The sequence below is a fragment of the Cervus elaphus genome, chromosome 12 (genome assembly GCF_910594005.1).
Source record: "Cervus elaphus chromosome 12, mCerEla1.1, whole genome shotgun sequence".
Classification (NCBI taxonomy): domain Eukaryota; kingdom Metazoa; phylum Chordata; class Mammalia; order Artiodactyla; family Cervidae; genus Cervus; species Cervus elaphus.
The window spans coordinates 1,185,501-1,212,453 of record NC_057826.1 but is presented as its reverse complement, the minus strand read 5'-3'; the positions used below and the strand labels follow the sequence as shown (position 1 = coordinate 1,212,453).

Here is a 26,953-nt window from a genome sequence, read left to right as displayed (position 1 = left end):
CCTGCAGAATTCTCTAAGTGTTCCCCACCAAAGCAGCCCACACACTGCTTATGGACCAGTGTCCTCAGAAAACACTAAGTTTCCTAAGGACCCGCTCTATGGCTAATTCATTCTCATGCCCCTTGGGTCAAGAACAGTGTGCAGAACAAAGAAGGCACTTATTAAATATTTTTGTAATTGAACTGAAAAAAATCGAAGTCTTGTTATATGTGAAAATAAAAAGAAAAAAATGATCCTATACACAAAGCAATACAAATAGAAAAACCTGGGAGTATAATAAATCTACTGAAATCTGTAAAACAAAAGGTCTTGCAAAATGGAAGGAGGTACCATGGTCACAGATGAGTGAAGACTAAAAGTAATTCTCCAAACCAATGTATAAAGTTAATAAAAATTCAACCAAGTCCCAAGAGAATTTTTCTAGAAGCAAATTATTGTGAAATACATTTAGAAGTATCAACAGAAAAGGACAAAGGATATCCTAAAAATTAAGTAGTTACTAATCCTTTCAGATGTTAAAACATATCATAAAGAAGTACTTATTAAATAGTGTCATGCTGGTTCAGTATAAAATTAGCAGAACAAAACAGGAAAGCCAGAAATGACTACTGTGTCTAAAATTTTACTAATGACTTAAAATACATAACAGAAAATATGAAAATGGAAAAATAACATCTTCTTAAAGTGGCACTGAAATTTGAGGAAAATATTAATTTGGAGTCATATCTAACGTTACACACAAAAATAAATCTCTCCAAGAAGATTTTGGAAATTGAAAGTTCTTTTTAAAAAATATGGAAGATGGCTGAAAACTCTTTAAATCCTAGAGAAGGTTTATCCCACTATTTCAGCTTTAAAATTATGAAATAAATGTAATAAAAAGATAATCAGATTCAACTATTATATACAGATTTAAAATTTATGAACAATTTAAAAATGGAAAATTACTGATTGGGAAATTATTCAGAGCAAACATGATAAAGGGTTAACATACTTATGATGTAAAAGCTTTATTCAAATTATAAGAATAATACTACATCCAAAAATCAGAGAAAAAGTATAAAGAGACAAAGAAGAAACATAAAGTTATCACATGACCGAGCAATTCTACTCCCAGGACTACACTCAAGAAATATGAAAACATCTGTCCACACAAAATGTTATATGCAAACAGTTATAACAGCATTATTGTAACAGCCCAAAGTAGAAACCATCCAAATGATAAATGATAAAATGATGAATGGATAAACACAATGTAGTATATCCTTATAGTGGCATAGTGTTTGGCTTAAAAAGAAATGAAATAGCAATATGTGCCACAACATGGATGAATCTTGAAATACTAGGCTAAGCCAAAACAGCTAGTCATAAAAGACCATGATTTGATTTATAGGAAATGTCCAGGATATGCAAGTCTATAGAACTGGGGAAATGGGAAGCAGATGAGGACTGACAGCTAATGGGTACAGGGTTTGGGGGTGATGAAATGTTCTGGAATTAAATAATGGTGATGATTACACAACTTGGCAACTACTGAAAGCTACCGAATGGAACACTTTAAATGGATACATTCTAAGGTATGTGAATCATATCTCAATAATGCTGTGATTTAAATTAAAAAAGAAAAGAATTAGGGCTATAAGCAAATAGATGGAAAGAACTTCACCCTGACTAACAGGAAATGCAGACCAAAACTGCAAGGTACAGTTTTTACCCAGCACATCAGCAAAGTAACTCTGAAACAAACGCAACCCTGTCAAGACTGCAAAGCAACCATTACCCTTTTGCACTGCTGATGGTAGAAGAGGTCAGTGTGACTTGCAGAAGACAATTGTGCACCATACCTAGTAGAGAATGTAGAACTGTCCCCACTTCCAGGAACCAGCCCTTAGGAAACAATGCCAAGCAAAGGAAACACTGCCTGAAGGAAGGTGACATCACAGGTTATAATTACAATAACAGGTTATAAAACAGGTTATCCCCAGCTGTAAGTGAATCACATCACAGAGGCCATCCACTTAATAACGTATTACATAGTCATGAAAGTAAAGTTTTCTGTTTGTTTTTGGTTTTGGAAAACATTTTTTTGATGCGGACCATTTTAAAGTCTTTACGGGATTTGCTGCAAAGTCGCACCCGTGTCGTGTGTTGGTTTTTGGGCCCCAGGCAGGGGGTACTCTCGCTCCCCGAACCTTGGGAGGCGGGGTCTTCACCACTGGATGGCTAGGAAGACCCCTCTTTGAAGTCTGGATGTAACGTTGACTGAAAAAAGACAGAAGCAGAACCCTTTAACCCTGTAAAATGATGACGGCACATAGAAAGTTAAAATCAGCTCTGCTCTCTCCTGGTTTCTAGGCTTTTCTAACTCCGCTTCAAGCGTGCCTCAGCCTCCTATTCCAGCCAGTGAGAGGGCAGGCTCAGAGTCAGAACAGCATCCTGGCTAGTGACTTGACATTTCCTTAAGGAAGTGATTTATTTAGACGTACTCCATGAAGTCTGCTTAGGCTGGAGCGAAAAGGCAGGAGAGGGAGAAGCCGCCCCGTCTCCACCGTCTCGGGTTTTAAAGCAAGAGGGGCAGCCCGTGGGGCCCGCGCCACACCCCGCCTTCCCGTCAGCTGCACCGAGGGCGTCTCCCAGGACCTCTGCTCTCAGGTCCAGACACAGTGACCTTCGTCTAATCCCGCTGTGAATCCGACACCCCGGCCCTGTCACTGTGCCCCCGGGGGGAGGCCTGAACCCCGGGCCGGCCCGCGACCTCCGCGCCCCAGCTGCTGCCTCTCCAAACTCCAGGGCCGGAACAGCCCGTGAGGGCATCTACGGGGTCCCGTAATTCGGCCTGAACTTCTTTTCTAAAACAGCGGGTAAAGGAATGAACTGTCAGCAGAAGCTGAAGTCCCACCCGGGCACAGCCCCTGCTCAAGCAGGCCACCCCCGGCGGCCGATGCACGCCGAGGACAGACGCGTGACTGCGCCGGCCAGAAGCAGGGCTGTGTTGTGATAGGCGAGGGTGAAGTCATCTTTATTCCTATCATGGCACCCCGAGAAGCAGATAACTTTATTTACTGTTGGCCTAACGCCACCATCTGAAGGTAAACTGATCAGGGCCACTCCATGTCATTTCCAGCTATGCTGATTTGATTCGTTTGATTAAATTATTCCATAGGCATAATTCTGCAGGTACCTTTTATTCCCCTTTGGAGAACAAACTGTCAGAGCAAACTATTGGCAGGGGTCTCTGTGAGCGTCACGCGACGAGGACGGCGTGGAAGGAACATTCCGCGGCGCGGCTCCCCCACGCCGGGCCCCTGCGCCCCGCCTCCACGTTCCGGACAAGCAGCGAGACTCCTCCCGGCGAGCTCCCGTCATGCTGGGTGGAAAGCTCTGGAGGCCCGCTGGCTCGCTCCCTGAGACAAGGCAGGCGGTACTAACCCTGCCGCCAGGACGGAAAGCTGAAGCTCACAGATATAAACGACTGGGCTAAGGTCAAAGGGCCGGGTGAACAGACTCAGAACCCAGCTAGGATGGGGACTCCAGGCAAGATGCTGCCCATCAGCTTCCAGACAAAAAAACACAAAACCAACTTCTCCTGAAAAAAATTACTCGATAAGTAGCTCTTTAAAATTATTGAACATTTTAAATAAAACAGCACTTTTAAAATACTCTATATTTCTATATCGGAAATCTTCAAGGGTTAGGAAAGATTCCACTGCCAGGGGACACAGGAACAGATAATGCCAACAAAACAAACATTTACTGGGCTTCCCTGGTGGCTCAGTGGTGAAGAATCCACCTGTCAATGCAGGAGACACAGGTTCTATCCCTGAGTCGGGAAGATCCCCTAGAGGAGGAAATGGCAGCCCCTCCGGTATTCTTGTCTGGGAAGTCCCATGGTCAGAGGAGCATGGTGGGCTACAGTCCACAGGGTCGCAAAGACATGACTTAGTGACTAAAGAAGAACAGCAAACACCACTGGGAAACACAGGAGCTAGCCCATCTGACGCTTGCAACAGCCTTAGAGTGATTCCTTCTGCTACCCTGACAGCTGAGGATTCAGAGGCTGAGCAACTTCCCCAGGGTCCCACAGCTCCGGGATGGACAGGCCAGGATTCCAAGCCGGTCGCTCAGTGCCCTGCGGCCTGCTGCTTCTCACAGCACAAGTCAGCCACCTGGAGGGGGAGCCAGCCCTTCGCCAAGAGCCTCTGCCATTCAGGAAACACACGACTCTAACATCACTGAACACACCTGCTTTCAGAAAAACTCAGGGAATGAGGCTGTGTCAAAAACGCAAATCGGTGGCTCTAGATTATGAAAAACCATTGTCTACAACATTCCAATTTCTCCTCAAACATTCTCCTCCAATCCTATCCTTGCTAGTGAATGATATTAAGAGCCAACGCTAATAAATAAGATGCCCAAAGGTTCTGGCACACAGATTCTGGGAAATGAGGGGGAAACCACTGCAAGACTGCCTTTGCCCAGCAGAACTAACACAGGAACAGGATGTGTGGGGTTTTCTACTTGAGACGGTCACCTACCCAGAAAAGGAAAGCACTATTTACCTAAGCTGGCCCCAGTCTTTTACTTCTTCCAGATTTTATTTTCCTAACATTTATTTTCAATTTAGCCTAATTCTTAAAAGTTATTTAAGTTTTAAAAAAAAAAAAAAAAGGTCAAACGGGTAGCTTCTTCTGCAGAGCACCCATTGTCTTGCCTCATAAAAGCTCTTGAACATTCACCAAGCCCCAGTGGCCACTTAAGGAAGGTCATCTTTCCTCCAGATTTCTCATTAATCACAGATACTTTTTGAGCATCTATTACAGTCAAAACAGATGTTTGATTCATTCAGTCTCTCTCATTGCTAATACTGCAGCTTCCTGGGTCTGGGGTGGCCCAAAGTGGTACCTGATGAAAGAAAACTCATCCTGGAAAATCAGAGTCAGAAATGGCAATGTCACCTGCATACCCTGAAACTGAAGCCTGAGCCAAGTGATGCTGTCTCCCCCACGCTCCTGAGAGCAATGGCTTGCTTGGTCAAATACTTACTGAGCACTTTCTATGTATAAGGGTGTAAGAACTATAGGATCCGAGTTTATGGGCAGCAGGCTGGGATAATGAAGTAAGTGATGATGAACTAGGTGTCAGAAGGGCTGAGTTCTAATCTAAGCTTTGGCCCCAACTTCCTGTGTGTCCATGGGCTGTCCGTTTCTGGGCCTCCATCTTCTTTCTCACAGTCTAATATCCTGTGATCGCTCTTTTCTCAAAATCGTGAAAAATATTTATTTTAAATCCTACAGTTATATGGAAGAGGAACTAAAGAGCCTCTTGATGAAAGTGAAAGAGGAGAGTTTTAAAGTTGGCTTAAAACTCAAAATTCAAAAAATGAAGATCGTGGCATCCGGTCCCATCACTTCATAGCAAATAGATGGGGAAACAGTGGAAACAGTAACAGACTTTATTTTTTGGACTTCAAAATCACTGCAGATGGTGACTGCAGCCATGAAATGAAAAGACGCTTGCTCCTTGGAAGAAAAGCTACGACTAACCTACACAGCATATTAAAAAGCAGAGACATTACTTTGTCAACAAAGGTCTGTCCAGTCAAAGCTATGGTTTTTCCAGTAGTCATATATGGATGTGAGAGTTGGACCATGGAGAAAGCTGAGTGCCGAAGAATTAATGCTTTTGAACTGTGGTTGGAGAAGACTCTTGAGAGTCTCTTGGACTGCAAGGAGATCCAACCAGTCCATCCTAAAGGAAATCAGTCCTGAACATTCCTTGGAAGGACTATTGCTGAAGCTAAAGCTCCAATACTTTGGTAACCTGATGTGAAGAAGTGACTTACTGGAAAAGATCCTGACTCTGAGCAAGATTGAAGGCGGGAGGAGAAGGGGATGACAGAGGATAAGATGGTTGGATGGCATCACCGACTCAACGGATATGAGTTTGAGCAAACTCCAGGAGCTGGTGATGGACAGGGAAGACTGGCATGCTGCAGTCCATTGGTTGCGAAGAGTTGGACACGACTTAATGACTGAACAACAACAGCAATGATTACATAAGTCTCCTTGATGGTCTGGCTAAAGAACCCAGTGGTGAATAGGTGGTTCTAAATGAATACAGGAGGAAGTACACCCAGATCTGCCAATCCCCACGTCACTAAAGACACACAGATGAACCTCCTTTCTCCAAGCCTGGAGGAGGGGGCCCTACCTTGGCAACAGAGAGTAGAATACAAAATAAGGTCCCCTGAGCGTCAAGGACTGTGTGGGTCCACTAGAACCGCTTGGCTGGGGTGAGCAGACTTCTCTGCTGCCAAGCACTGGCTATCAAGGAAGCAGACGGTGAAAATCATGTAGATATTGAAAGCAAACTGCATGAGCATTTCTCTAAAGATTGTATCATAAATTCTGAATAAGAAATAATTCCTTTCTCACAGCAGACTTCTGACAGAACAACATCTTGGCAAGACAGCCACATATCTTCCTGAATTCCTGGACATCATGAACTACGGTTTATAATCCATCCTGGCGTGAGCCAGGCCAGACACCTCTCCATTGGCCCTCTCCCCCGCTTCTCTGAGGCTCTCACCTTGCCCTCCCTGATCCTGAAAGGTAATTCTGATCCTCGCCACACACATCAACACATTACAGAAAGGAAATTACTTCTGGTCTGCACATTTACAAAAGAAGAAAACTACCAGGACTTTGGTAGCCCTTCTCTATTCCAACTCCTGGTGACTCAGACGGTAAAGAACTTGCCTGCAGTGTAGGAGACCTGGGTTTGATTCCTGGGTCGGGAAAATCCCCTGGAGGAGGAAATGGCAACTCACTCCAATACTCTTGCCCGGAGAATCCCATGGACAGAGGAGCCTGGTGGGCTGCAGTCCGTGGGGTCAGAAAGAGTCAGACACGACTGAGCGACTAACGTTCTAATCTTCAAGCAGAGAGAGAACCCATAAATTGATGGGAAACAAGATTCTGACCAAACCCAAAGTCTCAGAGAATTTCTAACTACTTCAAGCAATCTCGCAGGAAACACTTCTGAGTCTAAAGGGGGAAATACCAGGATCGAGCTGTGGTGAGACCACCAGCAAACTGGGAGGGCCAGACATGGCCAGGAGCTGCTGCTCTTGGTGAAATGTGTCCTTCACCAAGAATCCGATATGTTCCTGCATCTGGGTTCAGTGTCTTTATTGACACAACCTTTTACAATCCCCACAGGAACTCCATGAAGTAGGCACCCATTATTTTGCTCCTTTTACAGATGGGAAAATCAAGGCTGAGCAGTGAAGGAAGTAACTACAAAGGGCAGAGCTAAAAGACAGGGATCCTTCTAAACAGAAGTTGCCCACACCTCCCCAGCCTCAGCCAGTCTTCAGCCTCCTCTGCCTGAGGGTGCGAGCTCAGGGCCCCTTGCTCACACGTTCTCTACTCAAGGCCCCTTGCTCACGCGTTCTGTGCTCACATGGCCCCTTGCTCATGTGTTCTCTGCTCACGTGGCCCCTTGCTCACGCCTTCTCTGCTCAGGGCCCCTTGCTCACGTGTTCTCTGCTCAGCGCCCCTTGCTCACGTGTTCTCTGCTCACGTGGCCCCTTGCTCACGCCTTCTCTGCTCAGGGCCCCTTGTTCACGCGTTCTCTGCTCAGGGCCCCTTGCTCACGTGTTCTCTGCTCACGTGGCCCCTTGCTCATGCGTTCTCTGCTCAGGGCCCCTTGCTCACGTGTTCTCTGCTCACGTGGCCCCTTGCTCATGTGTTCTCTGCTCACGTGGCCCCTTGCTCATGTGTTCTCTGCTCAGGGCCCCTTGCTCACGTGTTCTCTGCTCACGTGGCCCCTTGCTCACGCGTTCTCTGCTCAGGGCCCCTTGCTCACGTGTTCTCTGCTCACGTGGCCCCTTGCTCACATGTTCTCTGCTCAGGGCCCCTTGCTCACGTGTTCTCTGCTCACGTGGCCCCGGCTCATGCCTTCTCTGCTCACGCAGCCCCTGGCTCACACGTTCTCTGCTCACATGGCCCTCTGATCAGCTGTTGGTTTCATCTCCACCTCATCAGTGAACCACTGACTGCTGGGAGTAAACCATCCCAGATGACCTGGGGATCCACCACCCGCCCCCACAGACTCTGGCATGACCACTGAGCCTCCCAAACCCCAGATGTTCTCTGTGCTGGTACACAGTCCATGTACACAGTCCATGTACACAGTCCATGTACACAGTCCATGTACACAGTCCATGTACATAGTCCATGTACGAATAGCTGTACAAGTACAGCTCAACCTGTTTAGCCTATGAGAACAGGAATGATTAGTCAGCTTCAGGGCGCTGAGGGCATAAATGGATACATATTGTCATTTCTGTTCAGAGGATGTTAAAATGCTTCCCAAACACTGACCTGTCTATTTTCACAAGGAGCCACATTCACCAACATATTCTCCTTAGTGTTTAAGAATATAAGCAAAGCTTTGCACCCAGAGACAGACAAGTTGAAGGCTTCCAGAGGTTTATCACAATTCTGTATGATGTGGTTTGAAATTTTAAAATATTACCAACTGAACAAACACATGATCCTCACACTCACCCTTTCTATCTCCTGAAGGTACAGGAGGGCAATGTCCCCCGCCTTCTCATAGCAGGTGATGATATCCTGCTCCCGGTCCACGCGGAGACTGCTGGTAGAAGAAGAAATAGGCAACTTCTCTAAACAAAGTCCTAAAAAAAAAAACAACATACAAAAACTGGGTGAGTTGTTTTTTATGTGACTTAATTTTTTAGTATTACTCTAGAGAGCCAGATACTATGAGCGAAGCAGATTCTCTGCCCTCTCTAAGGACAAAATGGAACATCAAAACAGAGCATAAGAAAGAAAATCCAGAGGTTATGGATGACAGAGGCCCCTCAATATACAGAAAGCGCCATTTGACTCTGACATCCAGGTTGAGAATTTGATCAGGTACTTCACCAGGATCCCATTCAGACCTAACAGAGCTTCTCATTCAACCATGCCCCAAGATCCTTCTGGAATTTTATAAGTAAGTACAGTGAGGCTAGGGCTTCCGAGGTGTCCCAGCAGTAAAGAATCCACCTGCCAAGCCAGAGACCTGAGTTCGATCCCTGGGTTGGGAAGATCCCCTGGAGGGGAGCATGGCAACCCACTCCAGCACAGCACAAAACAAGGTAAAGAATATCGAGTATCTTCTAAAATGTATGCTTAACTGATTGAATATAAAACATTTCTAAATGCACTCAGGAGCATCAGTTACCAGGAAAATCTTCCAACTCTTCGCCTAGATTTCTGCAGTAACAACACTCCAGACCACCTCTCAGTTCCAGGCCAAGAAAACACCCAGAACCTTGCAGTTTGGGCCCTTCTTTGGAGATAGAGGAGATATCCCTTGCCAAGAGAGAGTTCAGGCCCACGATAGGTTAGGAAAGCATGAAAGGCTGAAAAATGCCAATGCCGAGAGGAGCAACTGTTGCCTGAACCCAGCACCAGACTCAGCCCCTGTCCTGGGCAACCAGCCTGGGGCCCATCGGGCTCTGGGTTTCCATCTACAACCAGAGGCAGAGAGGGAGCCCCGTGGGGAGGGTTTGCGCTGCTACAAGTGCCCTGAGATACGGGGAGACACATAGGTGCACACATGCCCCTCCATGGAAGAGTGTGAGAGAAGCGTCCACACTGAGAGTCAGGATCTGCAACTGGAAGGGCCTGAGAGGTTTCCTGGCAAACGCACTCATTTTATAGATGAAGAAGCTGAGAACCATCGAAGGAAAGTAAGAGATATGCCCCAAACCTGACAGGCAGTTCATAGCACAACAGAGATCAGAACCCGGGTCTTCAGCCCCCAAAGCAACACCTACCTATTAAGGGAGCTGCTGACTCTCAGAGTAGGCACCACTGCAGAGAGGGGAGCAGGCAAGCCGAAGGGCAGCAAGTGACCCAGAGCCCCGTGCATCACTGTGAGAACGGCCCCTCCCACCTGCTCGTAACAAACGACGGCAGTCCCTCCAGCTGTAGGTGACAGAAGACGTGCTCCACGGGAAGGAGAAAAACCACTTCCATCCGCAGGGAGCCAACACTGAGGACAGCCTGCCTGGGAGCTTAGAGGTGACAACTCTGTCACAGAAGGCACGGACCAGCCAAAGATTTTGCTGCTGCTGCTGCTAAGTCGATTCAGTCGTGTCCGACTCTGTGCGACCCCATAGACGGCAGCCCACCAGGCTCCCCCGTCCCGGGAATTCTCCAGGCAAGAACACTGGAGTGGGTTGCCATTTCCTTCTCCAATGCAGGAAAGTGAAAAGTGAAAGTGAAGTCGCTCAGTCGTGCCCGACTCGTAGCGACCCCGTGGACTGCAGCCCACCAGGCTCCTCCGTCCATGGGATTTTCCAGGCAAGAGTACTGGAGTGGGTTGCCATTGCCTTCTCTGAAAGATTTTGCTACAGGTTAACAAAGATTTCTTGAGGTGAAATTGGGATATGAAGAACTGCACCATGTTTCACCATGATTTCTTTTGTTTTTATTTACTTTATTTTTTATTAAAGTCCACCGTTTACATTAGGGTTCACTCTCTGCATTGTGCAGGTCTATGAGTTTTAGCAAATGCAGCGTCATGTTTCCACAATCACAGTATCGTACTGATACCATCAAACCGACTCATGGCCCAAAAATGAGATCTAGTCCGCTAGCCCTCTTCCTGAACCCTGGCAACCACCCATCTTTTCACTGTCTCTACAGTTTGGCTTTGTCCAGAATATCATACAACTGCAATCATACAGTATGTAGACTTTTCAGACTGGCTTTGTTCACTTGGAAATATGCTGTTAAGATCCCCCCAAGTCTTTTTGTAGGCAGATAGCTAATTTCCTTTTGTTGCTAAGTAATATTCCATTTATTCATTAATCTATTTAAAGGCATAATGGTTGCTTACAAGTTTTGGGAATTACGGATAAAGCTACTATAAACATTCACATGCAGGTTTTCATGTGCACATAGTTTTCAACTCCGTTGGGTAAATACTGGGAAGAGGAACTGGTGGATTGTATGGTAAGAGTATGTTTATTAAGAAATATCTAAGTAAATATATTTTATTTACAAGTAGCTTTGTAAGAATAAATATTACTTTTAGCTTTGTAAGAAACTACTAAACTAGTTGTCTTCCAAAGTGGCTGTACTATTTTGCATTCCTACCAGCAATGAATGAGAGCTCCTATTGCTCAGCATCCGTGCCAGCATTTGGTGTTATCAATTTTTTAAATTTTAGTCATTTAATATGTATAGTGGTGTCTCACTGTTGTTTTAATTTAGTTTCCTACTAACATGTGATATCGATTTTTTAACACTTATTTGCCATCTCTATACCTTCTTTGGTAAAACGTCTGGTCAGATCTATTGTCATTTTGTCAAAAAGATTGAGTCATTTGTTTTCTTATTGTTGAATTTTGAGTTCTTTATATATTTTGGATACAAGTCCTTTATCAGATATCTATTTTGCAAATATTTTCTCAGTCTGTGACTTCATTCTGTTAACAGTGTCTTTCATAAAACAAAAGTTGTTAATTTCCTTAAAGTCCAACCTGTCAATTTTTTCTTTAATGGATTGTGCTCTTGGTGTGGTCTCTAAAATGCCACTACTAAATCCAAGGTCACCTAGATTTTCTCCTGTGTTATCTTCCAGAAGTTTTATTTAGTTTGGATTTCAAATATAGGTTTACAATCCACTGTGAGTTGATATTTATGAAAGTTACGAGGTTTGTGTCCATATATGCACATATATTTAGCATGTGGATGTCCATTTTTTTCCAGTACCATTTGCTGAAGAGACTACCTTTCCCTCATTGAAATGCCTTTGTTCCTTTGCCAAAAATCAGTTGATTATAGTCGAGTGGGTCTTTTTCTGGGCTCTCTATGCTGTTTCACGAATTTTTTTAGGTTATTTATTTATTTAGCTGCATCTGATCTTCGGTGAGGCATATGAGATCTTTGTTGCATTGTGTGGGATCTTTCGTTGCAGCTCACAGGCTCTCCTGCTGTGGCTCACGGGCTCTCCAGTTGTAGCTCACAGGCTCTCTAGTTGTAGCTCACAGACTCTCCGACTGTGGCTCACAGGCTCTCCTGTTGTGGCTCACAGGCTCCCCGGTTGTGGCTCACAGACTCTCTGGATGAGCCTGTGGGATCCTGATTCCCCAAAACCAGGGATTGAACCTGCATCCCTTGCCTTGCAAGGCAGATTCTTAACCACTGAACCACCAGGGAAGTCCCCTATTGATTTTTTGTCTATCATTTCACCAATCTTATGCTGTCTGGATTACCAGTATACAGTGTATCATTTTTAAAGAATAGCTCTACAGAGAGATAAATTACATGGCATAAAATTCACTCATTTTAAGTAAAGCATAAAAATGAAATCATGTGTCATCCTTTGTGTTTAGCTTCTTTCAGTTAGTAGTGTTTTCAACGTTCATCCCAGTTACAACAATATCCATATCTCTTCACAGCTGTATAGACATACTGCATTTCATCTGTCCATTCTCCAGTAGTGGGCATTTGGCTTGTTTCCTTTTTTGTCCATAATGAATAATGCTGTCATGAAATCTCATGTATAATTTCTGTGTGAACATGTATTTTTAATTCTCTTGGATAGATACCTAGAAGCAGAAGTGTTAGGTCAGATACAAAATTTACATTTTACTGTTTAAGAAACATATCTTCTAAAGTGTTAAAAAGCTATACCATTTTACATTCCCACCGGCAATTCATGAGGATTCCAGTTTCTCCACATTCTTGTCAACACTTGTTATTGTCTGTTTTATTACGGCCCTCTCAGTAGGTGTGAAGTCGTGTCTCAGTGTGGTTTTGATTTGCATTTCCAAAATGACTAGTGATACTGACTCTTCATGTGCATCTTCTTTAGTGAAATGTCTGTTAAAATCTTTTACTTGTTTTTCTTGGGTTGTTGGTTTTCTTATTGAGTTTTGAGAGTTCTCTATGTATTCCAAATACAAATCCTCCACCAGATATGCAATTTGCAAATATTTTCTCTCAGTCTGTCATTTGTGCTGCTACTTTTTTTTTTTTTTTGCTTTTTTTTTTTACATGTATTCCCAATCCCGATCCCCCCTCCCACCTCCCTCTCCACCCGATTCCTCTGGGTCTTCCCAGTGCACCAGGCCCGAGCACTTGTCTCATGCATCCCACCTGGGCTGGTGATCTGTTTCACCATAGATAGTATACATGCTGTTCTTTTGAAACATCCCACCCTCACATTCTCCCACAGAGTTCAAAAGTCTGTTCTGTATTTCTGTGTCTCTTTTTCTGTTTTGCATATAGGGTTATCGTTATCACCTTTCTAAATTCCATATATATGTGTTAGTATGCTGTAATGTTCTTTATCTTTCTGGCTTACTTCACTCTGTATAATGGGCTCCAGCTTCATCCATCTCATTAGGACTGGTTCAAATGAATTCTTTTTAATGGCTGAGTAATATTCCATGGTGTATATGTACCACCATCGGGTGTAGTTTCTGTACAGTGCTGTGTTAGTTTCTGCTGCACACGATGAATCAGCTGTATTCCGTACGGATAGTCCGTACGTATCCTCACACTCCTCCCCTCGTGGGTCTCCATCTGCCCCCCACCCTCCACCCCACCCATTTAGGGCACCACAGAACACCGAGCTGAGCTCTCTGCGTGATACTGCAGGTTCCCACTAGCTCTCCGCTTCATACATGGTGGTGTATATGTGTCAGTACCAATCTCCATTAACACGTCTTTTGAAGATTAGAAATTTTAAATTTTGATGGAGTCAAATTTATCAGTATTTTCTTTCATAGATTGTACTTTTGGTTTCATATCTTTAAAAGGTTACAAAGTTTTCTTCTAAAAGTTCTTCTAGAATTTTTATATTTTTAGGTTTTACATCTAGGTTTTACATTTACATTTTAACATATTTTTTGTACATGTTGCAAAGTATGGATCAAAGTTTACTTTTCTGACAATAGGTATCTGGATGTTGTGGTACAATTTACTGAAGCTTCTCCTTTCTCCAACTGAATTGCCTTTACACTTTTGTTAAAAAAATCAGATGGGCATAAACATGTGAGTCTATTTCTGGACCCTCTATTCTGTTCCAATGATCTGTTTGTTTATACTTATGCTAATATCACCCTGTCTTGAAATTACCGTATCTGTATAAATTTTGGAAGTAGTGTTAATGTTCCAATTTTGTTCTACTTTTTTAGCTATTCTTATTCCTTTGCATTTCCACATAAAATTTGCTGGTCAATTTCTTTAAAAACAAAAACAAAAAAATTTGGCTGGGATCTTGGTTGATTAATGTTGAATTTGTAGGTGTATTTGGGGAGAACCGAGAGAGGAGCCTGGTGGGCTGCTGTCCATGGGGTCACACAGAGTCGGACACGACTGAAGTGATGTAGCAGGCATGCATGCATTTGAGAAGGACACGGCAACCCTCTCCAGTATTCTCGCCTGGAGAATCCCAGGGACAGAGGAGCCTGGTGGGCTGCCATCTATGGGATCGCACAGAGTCGGACACGACTGAAGCGACTTAGCAGCAGCAGCAGCAGAGATCTAAGCAGTATTGAGTTTTCCAACCTGCGAACGCAGCATGTCTCTTCATCTATGTAGGTCTTCTTTACACCTCTCAGAAATGCTTTGCCGCTTTCACTGTGCATGCCTTGCAAATCTTTTCTCAGATCCACCCTTAAGTATTTCATATTTATCATGCTGTTATAAGTGGTAGTGTTTATTAATTCCTTTTGTTCATGGCTAACATTTAGAAATATAATAGACTTCTGAATATTGATCTTGTGTCCTATAACCTTGCTAAATTCATTTATTAGTTCTACACAATCAATCATGGTATTCGAAAATACAGCTTTACTTCCTTCTTTCCAATCTGTATGCCTTCTATTTCTATTTACTCCCTTATTGCACTGTCAAGGACCTCCATTACAATATTGAAAAGCAGTGGTGAGAGCAGACATCCTCATCTTATTCCTGATCTTAAGGAGAAAGCATTTAGTCTTTTCACACTAAGTTTGATGTTGAAGTTTTTCACAGATGCCCTTTACCAAGTTGAGGAAGATCCCTTCTACGCCAATTTTGCTAAGAGTTTACATCCAAAATGGATGTTGGAATTTCTTGAATCCTTCTTCTGTGTCTACTGAGACAATCATATGGCCTTTTCTCTTTTAGTTTTTCAATCTGGTGAATTACATCTACTGATTTTCAAATGTGAAACCAAACTTCCATTCCTGAGATAAATCCCACTGATGATGATATATTATTCTTTCTTTATATTGTTAGAGTTGATTTGCTAAATTTCTTGCTTGGAAATTTTTTCATCTAGGTTCATGAGGAATATCTGTCTATAGTTTCCTTGTAACGTCTATCCTGTTTTTGGTATTAGGGTAAGTCCTTACCTAATAAAATGACTTGAGACGTATTCTCTGATCTTCAATTTCCTGAAAGAGTTCATTTGGAATTATTTTGTTCTTAGATATTTGGTAGAACTTACCAATAAAGCCATCTGAACCTGGAGTTTTCTTTGGGGGAAGCTTTTTAACAATAAATTCCATTTCTCTGATACAGGATTGTTCAGATAATCTCCTTGTTCTTAAGTGAGCTTCTGTAGTTATCTTTTAAGCAGGCTGTCCACTTCTCCTGAGTTGTTGAATGTATTGGATCCGTGTTGTTTATTATGCTCCCTGATCCTTTCAGTGTCTGTAGCATCTCCAGTGGTGACATCTCTGTCTCATTCCTGATATTGGCTATTTGTGTCCTCTATTTCTATCATGAACAGTCCTCGAATGGTTTTGTTGAAATTCTCAATAAAGATCTTTTAATTCCATTGATTTTGGTTTCACTTATTTTTCTCTATTGTTTTTCTGTCTTCTACTTCATTGACTTCTGCTCTGATCTTTATCATTTTCTTCCTTCTGCATTACCTTGAACTTAATTTACCTCTTCCTCTTCCAGCTTTTTAAAGTGTAAACCAAGGTATAAATTGGAGACCTTTTTCCTTTCCTAGTATAGGCATTTTGTGTAATAAATTTCTAACTAAGTACTACTTTAGCAGTTTCCTACAAACTTTGATACATTGTGGTTTTATTTTCTTTCAGTTCACAATACTTTCTAATTTAACTTTTGACTTCTTCTTTAAAAATGTGTTATTTAGTTTCTAAACACTCAGGGATTGTCCAAAGATCTTTCTGCTATTTATTTTTAAATTAATTCCATTATGGTCTGTGTCCCTTGGACAGCAAGGACATCAAACCAGTCAATCCTAAAGGAAATCAACCCTGAATATTCACTGGAAGGACTGATGCTAAAGCTGAAGCTCTAGTACTTTGGCCACCTGATGCAAAGAGTTGACTCATTGGAAAAGACCCTGATGCTGGGAAAGACTGAGGGCAGGAGAAGAAGGGAGTGACAGAGGATGAGATGGTTGGATGGCATCACTGACTCAATGGACATGAGTTTGAGCAAACTCTGGGAGATGGTGAAGGACAGGGAAGCCTGGCATGCTGCAGTCCACGGGGTCACAGAGTCAACATGACTTAGCGGCTGAACAACAAGGTTTCTGTATCCTTGCTGATCACCTGTCAACTTGTTCTATCACTTACTGGAACAGGGTATGAACGTCTCCAAGCATAACTGTCAGTGGCTGCTTTAAGGTTTAATTTGTCCCAGTCCATTCCAAATGATATTCTATATATATCTATATATATACCTCTTCCACATGTAGGACAACACCTTTACTACTGCATACTTTCATTTCTCTCTTATTTGTCCTGATTTTCTTATTATATACATTATGTTTTTACACGGATTATAAATCCCACTCCACATGATTATTATTCTTGTTGAAAAGGTCAATTATCTTTTCAAGACATTTTAATAAGGTAGAAAAAACTGACATAGTCACTGATATAGCTATGATTTCCACTGCTCTTTGTTCCTTTGTGCAGATTCAGATTTTCCTTCCCCTAAACAGATTCCTTTACCATTTCTTACAGTGAAGTTCTGTTGATGATGAGGCTTTCAGTCATGCATGTCTGGAAGAGGCTTTATTCAGCCTTCATGCTTAAGAATATTTTCATTTTCATTCACTTGAGAGTTTGCCCCCAGCCCTAGCCCAGCACTAAAGATGCTCTCTAAGTATTCTCACTCACATGGATTTTGAATAAATCTGCTGTCACCCTTACGTTTATTCACCTGCATGTAATGTGTCTTTTTTCTGGCTATTTTTTAAGACTTTCCCTTTATCACTGATCATGAGCAATCCGGATTATGAAGGGCTTTGGTTTAGTTTTCTCCATGTGTATTGTGTTTGGGCCTCACTGAGCTTTCTGGATCTGATTTATAGTTCTCATAAAATTTGAAAAACATTCAGCCATTATTTCTTCAAGGTTTTTTGTGACCCTCCCCTTTCTTGCTTGCTATACTAAGTCACCTGTGTCTGACTCTTTGCAATCCCACAGGCTGCAGCCCACAAGACACCTCTGTCCATGGGGATTCTCCAGGCGAGAATCCTGGAGTGGGTTGCCACGCCCTCCTCCAGGGGATCTTCCCGACCCAGGGGTCAAGCCCGAGTCTCCTGCGGCCCCTACACTACAGACAGGTTCTTTACCACTGAGCCACCAGGGAAACCTCCCCTTTCTTAGGGGCCTCTAATTACACACATTCAGGTCACTCAAAATTATCCTACAACTCACTGATGTTCTTCCCACTTTAAAAAAAGTTTCCACTTTTTTAGATGGTGTCTACTGCAATGTCTTCAAGCTCACTAATCTTTTTATCAATGTTTAATCTGCCATTAACCACATCCAGTGTATTTTTCATCTTAGACATTGTAGGTTTCATCTTTAGAAATGAGATTTAGTTCTATTTTTAATGCGCATATCTCTACTAAACTTTTTGAACATGAAGAATATACATAACACCTGTTTTAATGTCTCTCCAGTCCTAAGTGCTCAATATTCACTCTCTCTTCATTTAGAGCCGAAGCTGTTTATGTGACTGCAAAATAAGAGAAATTCACTAAGCATCCTCTCTCCACTGTGAACTGTTTCAACCTCTTAAAGTGTTCTCTGAAGGAGAATACAAGATAAGCTGAGCAAATTCACTATCTGGTAGAACAGCTCCAAAACTACTCAAAAGCAAGCACTTGATCAGAGCTTCCTAACTGTGCTCTAAGTGTTCATTTGTGCCAAATTAAAACCTCCAGAAAACAACACAAAGAGATAAACTGTTTCATAATCTGCCTTCTGCTTCTGCGAGGAGCAACCAAATATCACGCAAGTTGGTACCCGGGATTTACTATCAAGGAAACAAACTCCACAGTATGTCAAAGTGAGTGAGTGAAGTCGCTCAGTTGTGTCTGACTCTTTGCGACTATAGCAAAGACTGTAGCCCACCAGGCTCCTCTGTCCACGGGATTCTCCAGACAAGAATACTGGAGCAGGTTGCCATTTTCTTCTTCAGGGGATCTTCCTGACCCAGGGATCGAACGTGGGTCTCCCACATTGTAGGTAGATGCTTTACTGTCTGAGGCCACCAGGGAAGTCCTATAGTATGTCAAAGGACCAGGGGAAAAAATGGGTCTAGCCTTTGGCACTTTACGCTACTGCAGGTGGGACCCTGACCACTACGGTTCATGAAGATGACCAAGGCCCTCGGGGACCTGCCAAACCCAGTGAGTCAAGGAAAAGGCAGATGCAGGTGAACACAGTGTGACTCTCACCTGCACTGGGCACTCTGGAATATGCGAAGTCCACTCTCCCAGGGCTGCAGGCCCACAGCCACGCACCGTCGGCAAGACTATTCAACCAGACAGACAACTTCATCCTCCTAGGGAGCAACAGGAACACCTGGCAACCCACTCCAGTGGTCCTGCCTGGAGAACCCCATGGGCAGAGGAGCCTGGCAGGCTACAGTCCGTGGGGTCGCAAGAGTCGGACACGACTTAGTGACTAAACCACCACCACCATGAACACCCAAGGCCTTGGCTGGCACATGGGTCTTTGGCAAGTTCATTCTCAGGTAGGAGGCCATTAATGGTAAATACTGCTCTGTTCCTTCCCCCAAATGCTGTGATATTCATTCCACATGCCACCACACACATCTCAGAGCAACAGCGGAGTCTTGATCTACCACAGTGAATTCATGGCTATGCAGCTCAGTTCCAGAATATGCAGTTTTCTGTCGAAAGCTGCTTACAGGACCTCTGGACTAGACTGTAACTTTTCAAGTGTCTAGGATCAGATCAACACTGTCTGAGAAGCAGAGTTCTGAGGTCATGGTCCAAATTGGCCCTCATTAACATGTCAGATGATGCCTTGTCAGTTTGGAAAGCTATCATCAATAATGTTTTTAGTTACTTTCTTTTTTCCAGAGAAACGCATGGCAAAAAAAGTGAAAAACAGACTTGAAAAACAGCTGGTGTGATAGCCGTGCTTAATGAACAGCTCAATAAGATCTGCATCTCCAAAATCAAAGCTGGGTACCAGAGGGTAGAAGTTAAGTGCTCCATGACCAAGCATCAGTGAAAATAGTGGGTGAAAATAGTGGCTGACTCTGTGCTGTGATTTAAAGAGTGCTAAGTAGGATTTCCCTGGTGGTCCAGTGGTTAAGAATCCACCTGCCAATGTGGGGCACATGGGTTCGATCGCTAGTCCAGGGAGATCCTACATGCCACGGGGCAACTAAGCCCGTGTGCCATGACTATTACCCTACACTCCAGAACCTGAGAGCTGCACCTCCTGAAACCCACGCGCCCCAGAGCCCATGCTCCACAACTAGAGAAAGCCTGTGAGCAGCAAAGAAGACTCTGCACAGCCAAATGATTCATTAACTAATTAAAAGACAAAAATAAATAAATAAGTCCTTAGGCTTGGAAGAAAACAATACTGAGTAGCCACTGGACCCAAGATTTATCTCCCTTCCCCGTGGGAAACTTCCACAGAGGGGTTCACTTCTGAAAGCTCCTCTCCATAAAGGGTAATACATTTTGATTAGACCAGTGACAATAAACTCATCGAGGTCACACCTGACTGTTCTGAAGCTCTTGAACATGCATTAGCCTGTGCAGTGGGTACCACCCTCCTCCCAATCTTGTGGGAAAAGAAACAGGAGCGCCCTGGCCCTTCTAAAGTCTGCACGGGGTCGGAACTGAGATCACCACGCAGCCCCTGACCTGGGGCAAGTGTGCCCTGCCCCAGGCGGCCTTCGAAGCATCTGAGGCAGGGTGGGCTGCGGGAAGCAATGGTGCTGTGCGCACGTCAGGGAGAGTGGGCCATCACGGTTGGGAGGGGGTGCCAGGTAGTGAGGGGCAGCCGAAAACCCTGGACGCGTCAAAGCTCAAGTGTGTTCAGCCTCCAAATTGCTCTATTTACGTGCATCTTTGTTGTTGTTGTTCACTCAGTTGTGTCCGACTCTTTGCAACCCATAGACTGCAGCAGGCCAGGCTTCCCCGCCCATCACCAACTCCCAGAGTTTACTCAAACTCATGTCCATTGAGTTGGTGATGCCATCCAACCATCTCATCCTCTGTCATCCCCTTCTCCTCCTGCCTTCATCCTTCCCAGCACCAGGGTCTTTTCCAATGAGTCAGCTCTTCGGATCAGGTGGCCAAAGTATTGGAGCTTCAGCAATAGTCCTTCCAATGAATATTCAGGACTGATTTCCTTTAGGATTGACTGTCCAAGGGACTCTCAGGAGTCTTCTCCAGCACCACAGTTCAAAAATCATCACTTCTTGAGGACTCAAACTTCTCTGTGGTCCAACTCTCACATCTGTACATGACTACTGGAAAACCCAGAGCTTTGACTATACAGACCTTTGTCAGCAGAGTGATGTCTCTGCTTTTTAATACACTGTCTAGGTGTGTCATGGCTTTTCTTCCAAGGAGAAAGCATCTTTTAATTTCATGCCTGCAGTCGCCATCTGCAGTGATTTCCAGAGCACAAGAAAATAAAGTCTGTCACTGTTTCCAGTGTTTCCCCATCTATTTGCCATGAAGTGATGGAACTAGATGCCATGATCTTAGTTTTCTGAATGTTCAGCTTTCAGCCAGCTTTTTCACTCTCTTCTACCTTCTTCAAGAGGCTCTTTAGTTCCACTTCACTTTCTGCCATAAGGGTGGTGTCATCTGCATATCTGAGCTTATTGATATTTTTCCCAGCAATAGTGATTTCAGCTCGAGCTTCATCCAGCCTGGCATTTCACATGATGTACTCAGCATATAAATTAAATAAGCAGGGTGACAATATACAGCCTTGACGTACTCCTTTCCCAATTTAGAACCAGTCTGTTGTTCCCTGTCCAGTTCTAACTGCTGCTTCTTCACCTGCACACAGGTTTCTCAGGTGGCAGGTAAGATGGTCTGGCATTCCCACCTCTTTAAGAATTTTCCATTTTGTTGTGATCCACACAGTCAAAGGCTTTAGCGTAATCAATGGAGTAGAAGTAGATATTTTTCAGGAATTCTCTTGTTTTCTCTATGATCCAATGGATATTGGCAATTTGATCTCTGGTTCCTCTACCTTGTCTAAATCCAGCTAGTATATCTGGAAGTTTTCAGTTCATGTATTTTTGAACACTACTTTGAATGATTTTGAGCGTTACCTTGCTAGCAATGTGAAATGAGTGCAATTGTGCAGTAGTTTGAACATTCTCTAGCATTGCACTCCTTTGGGATTTGAATGAAAATTGACCTTTTCCAGGCCCGTGACCACTGCTGAGTTTGCCAAATTTGCTGGCATACTGAGTGCAGCACTTAAACAGCATCATTTGGCAAACCGGACTCTGCCCTTTGTTTCCTTCCACACCAAGGTTTCATCGCCTCTGAAAAGGAGCTCCAACTTTTCTCCTAGAGTGCTGTGCATCCCTCAAAGTTTGGCTGAGGAAACGGACAGCTACACATCTCATGGCAAAAAAAACCCCACTGATCACTGAGGGGTTAACCCTCCCCAGTTCTTTCAGGACTCTCTAAATTTGAGATCCCTTAGCTACGAGCCTGATCTGGGCATGCAAGACTGCACAGTTTCCACAATAATACAGGTTCATTTATCAAGGCCTTACTTAGCATCCAGCACTATGCCTGGGGTTCGACACACACCACTTAAAATCCTCCAGGCCACCCTTGCAAGGAAGGTGTTAATAACACTTTATAGATAAGACTGAACTTAGAGTGCCACGCCGAGTGACCGATGAAGCCGAGTCTCAGCCCCTGGCCCATCGGACTGCAAACCTCTGCTCACCACATCCTGCCTGACTGCGCTGCTGACAGCATATTCAATGTCCAACAAGAGCGGGGACAGGAAAAATGAGTTTCAAATTGTACAGGCATAGAAACTGGACCACAGGGCAGGGCTTCCTCTCCCACAGGGAGCTGCATCTCCCTACACGAGTCCCTCTCACCTAGGAGAAGAGGGCGGCAGAGGATGAGATGGCTGGGCAGCATCATCAATGCCACAGACATGAACTTGGGCAAACTCCGAGAGACAGTGAGGGCCAGGGAAGCCTGGCGCGATTCAGTCCATGGGGTCAGAAAGAGTCGGACATGACTTGGCAATTTAACAACAACGAGGCGAGTCACTGGATGGCTGGGCCTCCCAGGCCTCATCTGTGCCACGAGGGCGGAGTTACTAGAACACCATCTTGAGCCGCTGACTCTGCAGGACTGACAGCCAAAACAAGCATTTTTTTTAAATCTATTAACATGGACAGGGAATTAATTTCTTATGAAGTGAAGCAACACAATAAAAGGCTATAAAATATAATTATGGGTACTACGTACTACAGCATTAGGCATTGTTTCCTTGTTTATCTTAACCGCATCTCTGAAGCCAGGCAGAGGCCAGGTACACCCAGCCCCGGGGCTTTGCTGTAATATGATCCACAGAGGAGTTTAAAACTGGAAGGACCAGAAAAACCTCACTACAATTTGGCAAGGACTTCAAAGGCAGCAGGACAATTTGAAGGGATCTCAATTTCCAAGGTCGAGAAGTAACTCAGGAAAAGAGATTCCAGGTTCTCAAAGCAAGTCCTGGCCCCAGGTTGCTGGTCGTGTATTCTCACCTGGGTTCCCACAGGTTGTTCAGCTCAGCACAACGCGAGACAAGCTCCAGGCGTAGGGGGTTTCTGCACAGTTTGCACAATAATACAGTCCGCGGGGTCACAAAGAGCCAGGTACGAGTTAGCGCCCGAGCACACGCACGCCCAGTCCCTTCACTCGTGTCCGGCTCTTTGCACCCCGTGGACTGTGGCCGCCAGGCTCCTCAGCCCACGGGATTTCCCAGGCAAGAGCACTGGAGTGGACTGCCGTGCCCTCCTCCACGGGATCTTCCCGACCCAGGGACAAAACTCATGTCTCTGATGGCTCCTGCATAGGCAGATGGGTTCTTTATCACTAGGGCCACCACTGTAGCATATATCAATACTCCATTCCTTTCTTTCAAACAGAGGGGAAATTCACATGACATGAAATGAACGATTTTAAAGTGAACAATTTAGCGATATTTATTACATTCATGAACAACATTTCCCTGGTGGCTTAGACAGTAAAGCGTCTGCCTACAACGCGGGAGACACAGGTTCAATCCCTGGGTCAGGTAGATCTCCTGGAGAAGGAAATGGCAACCCACTCCTGTAATCTTGCCTGGAAAATCCCATGGATGGAGGAACCTTGTAGGCTACAGTCCATGGGGTCACAAGAGTCAGACACGACTGAGCGACTTCGCTTTCACTTTTCATTACACTCACGATACTGTACAACTTCCACTTCTATCTAGCTCCAAATGCTTCAGGCTTTATGGCTGACTAATATTCCATTGTATGGAGGTAACACATTTTATTTACCCATTCATCAGCTGACCGACACTTGGGTTCTTTACACTTTTTGGATATTATGAATTATGCTGCTATGAATATTCACGTATTGGTTGTTGTATGGACATATGTTTTCACATCTCTTGAAAATATACCTTAAATAGAATTGGTAGGTCAAGGGATAATCCTATGTCTCCTTGTAACATTTCTAATCTTTGTGCCAAAAATCACAAACTGTGATCTACAACCAATATGCTGGGTAAAATAATAAGTGAAAACACACAAACATGATAAACACATGAAAATACATAATTAGACAGACTTGGATTCAAACCCTTGCATCTCCATTTTCTAACTCTGTGACTTTGAGCAACTTTCTCAGTATCTTGGGGCCTCTGTTTCCTCATCAAGCAGATGAAAATAAAAGCATTTGCTCTAATTGATTATTATGAGGTTAGTCCAGTCCGGGCTACTATTGATAAACAATAATTATTATTATCAACTAAACACCTTTCCTGGGGAGAAGAGCAATACTCCTCAACTTTCTGAGGAGTATCTGAAAAATATAGAAGGGCAACGAGACGACAAAGCAATGAACTGCATCCCCACCACTTGGAATCAAGCATGGTTAACACGCTAGCACAGACCCTCGGTCTTGCAAATACACGTGTGTATGTGCTCAGCTGCTCAGACGTGTCCGACCCTCTGCAACCCCATGGACTCTTGCCCGCCAGGCTCCTCTGCCCATGGAATTTTCCAGGCAAGAATACTGGAGTGGGTTGCCATTTCCTCCTCCATTGTTAACACATGATGCCATGTAAACTTTGGTCTTGGTTCCAGTTTCTTTCCTGAGAAGAGTGGACTCGTCCTCCTCAGGGGATCCCTATTGCACAAAGTGGAGCCCTGACGACAGCGAGGAACCCGAGTGGTCAGTGAGCTGCTGCGCCTTCCCTTTCTCCACCCCACGGTTCTCTCCAGGCACCACGGCTGGGCTTCACAGAGCGGACCCCGTCCTCTCCCTTGAGAAGCCCCACCACTGGGATGGAGGAGACATTTCCAACACAAGGTAAAAAGTACAGAGACTGAGCCAGACATGGTATCAGAAGAACTAAGTCCAATCACCCCAGTGGACCTTCAACTAAGCCCCAAAGTTTCTTTGGGCTCCTTAAGTCTCTGTTTGATCCCCAAATAAGAACCAATGAGGAGTCAATCAACACAACCAACATGAAATATGAATATGGGTCAGCAGCAATAAAACGGCTCTTACTCTTCTTACACCATCTAAATATAAACAGGAAGCTTTGACTTGCAACCTGAGATGTGTGGCATCCCGCCTCCCAGGACTCACAGAATCATTCATTCCAGGTGGGACGAGGCCTGAGGGAGCACCTCGGCGGGATAAACAGCTCCCGGCAGCTGACACTGCAGGTCCGCAGCAGGACACGGCCTCACGGCTCCCCCATTCTCACACCTGTGCTCCCACATTTTCTGGAGCTTGCACATGGACAAAAGCATTTGGCAAGGACCCCCCGACCCCCACTTTGCCGCCCCCTTCCCTCCACTCATGGATAGTTTTCTATTGAACTGTTTTTTCACTGCCCCTGAAGAGATCTAAAGACTTCAAAAAAAAATAAGCAGCAGCTTCTGAAGGGGAAAAACTGCATCCCTATCTTCTCTCCCCTCCTCACTCTGCAGATAAGACATTCAGGCTCAGAGTGTGTGTGATTCAGTTACCTTGACTCTGTGACCCCACGGACTGTAGCCCTCCAGGCTCCTCTGTCCATGATTCTCCAGGCAAGAATACTGGAGTGGGTAGCCATTTCCTCCTCCAGGGGATCTTCCTGATCCAGGGATCTAACCTGAGTCTCCTGTCTCCTGCACTGGGAGGTGGATTTTTCTTTTCACCACTGGCACCTGGGAGGCCCGGGCTCAGAGAGGGTGCATTATCCGCCCCAGGTCACAGCACTGGCTGAGCGAGCTCGCCTCCAGGGTGAGTTCAGAGGCACGGGGACCGGCCCCACAGGTGCAGAACCCTCCTGCCAGGCGGGAAGGGCCTCCCTCCAGTGTGACGGGCCGGCCTCTGGCTGCAGGACACCTAGGAGGCCCCAGTCAGCAGTGCACCCCCGACCCCTACAGATCGGGATCAGGTTCTGCCACCTCCAGACGCGGTTCACCTACGGGGAAAAACTAAGAAAATCCTCCGTGGGCGTCCTTATCACCAGGGGCTTCCAGTCCTGAAGGGCTGAGGTCTGTCCACTCCTGCTAACCCTCCCCGCCCAGAACGCACCCCCGCAACTCCGCGCTCTTTTCCAAGGGTACCTGCACCCCCTGTTTAACGTCCTGAGCCCCCTGCGGGGCTCGCTGCGGGCGCGGGACCGCAGAGGGCGGCGGAGGACGGGCCCCGGGCCCGGCGAGGACGGCCGAGACCTGGGGGGATCGCCCACACGAGGCACGGTCCCCAGGAGCGGCCCCGAGCCCGCGGAAGGCTCGCCGGCCCGAGGTTAGAAGAGGCGGCCGGCGAGCGCGTGCAAAACCCAGAACCCCCTCGCTCAGCGGCAACGCCGCGGCGGCTCCGCGCCCCCTGGCGGCGGCGGGAGGACAGCCCGGCGCCCCGGCGTGTGGGGCCCGCGCATGCGCAAGTCCCGGCGCGCGCGGCTCCGCGCCCTCTGGCGGCGGCGGCGGCGGGACCGCCAGGCACCCCGGGGTGAGGGGCCCGCCTCGCGCTGCGACGGCGCCTCAGGCACCCGCTCCCGAGCCTGACGTCGACTTCCGATGCCCTCGCGTGGCCACGGCACCCGAGAAAGCTGCTGTTCGGTCAGAAGCCCGAGCGTTGCCCCTGCTGTTCAAGGCGCGGGCTGTTCTCCAGGACCCCCGGCAACGTCCGACCAGGCCTGGGGGCCACTCCCGGCGCCCCGGGGAAGGCGGCCTCGCTCGGGCGGCGTCTCTGCTCCTGGGCGGCCCGCACAAACGATGTACCGGCCCGGTCCACAAGGCAAGCGCCTGACGGCAAGCGGGGAAAGAACCGGGGCGGAAGCGTAGGGCCCACCTCGCAGTCTTTCTCTTAACTGGGGCGGCACCGCGTAAGGTGTAACGGCTTTGGGGGCAGGTGC

At 45.6% G+C, this 26,953-nt stretch overlaps 1 protein-coding gene across 6 annotated transcripts in view; it reads right to left on the bottom strand.

Annotated features, from left to right (window-relative positions):
- Positions 1 to 26,953, bottom strand: part of TTC7B (tetratricopeptide repeat domain 7B) — a 265,511-nt gene that overhangs the window by 188,848 nt on the left and 49,710 nt on the right. For all 6 annotated transcript variants that reach the window (XM_043920987.1, XM_043920988.1, XM_043920989.1 and 3 more), the window contains exon 4: positions 8,574 to 8,704. In XM_043920987.1, coding sequence (XP_043776922.1) covers positions 8,574 to 8,704 — 131 coding nt within the window. The remainder of the gene's footprint in view (positions 1 to 8,573; positions 8,705 to 26,953) is intronic.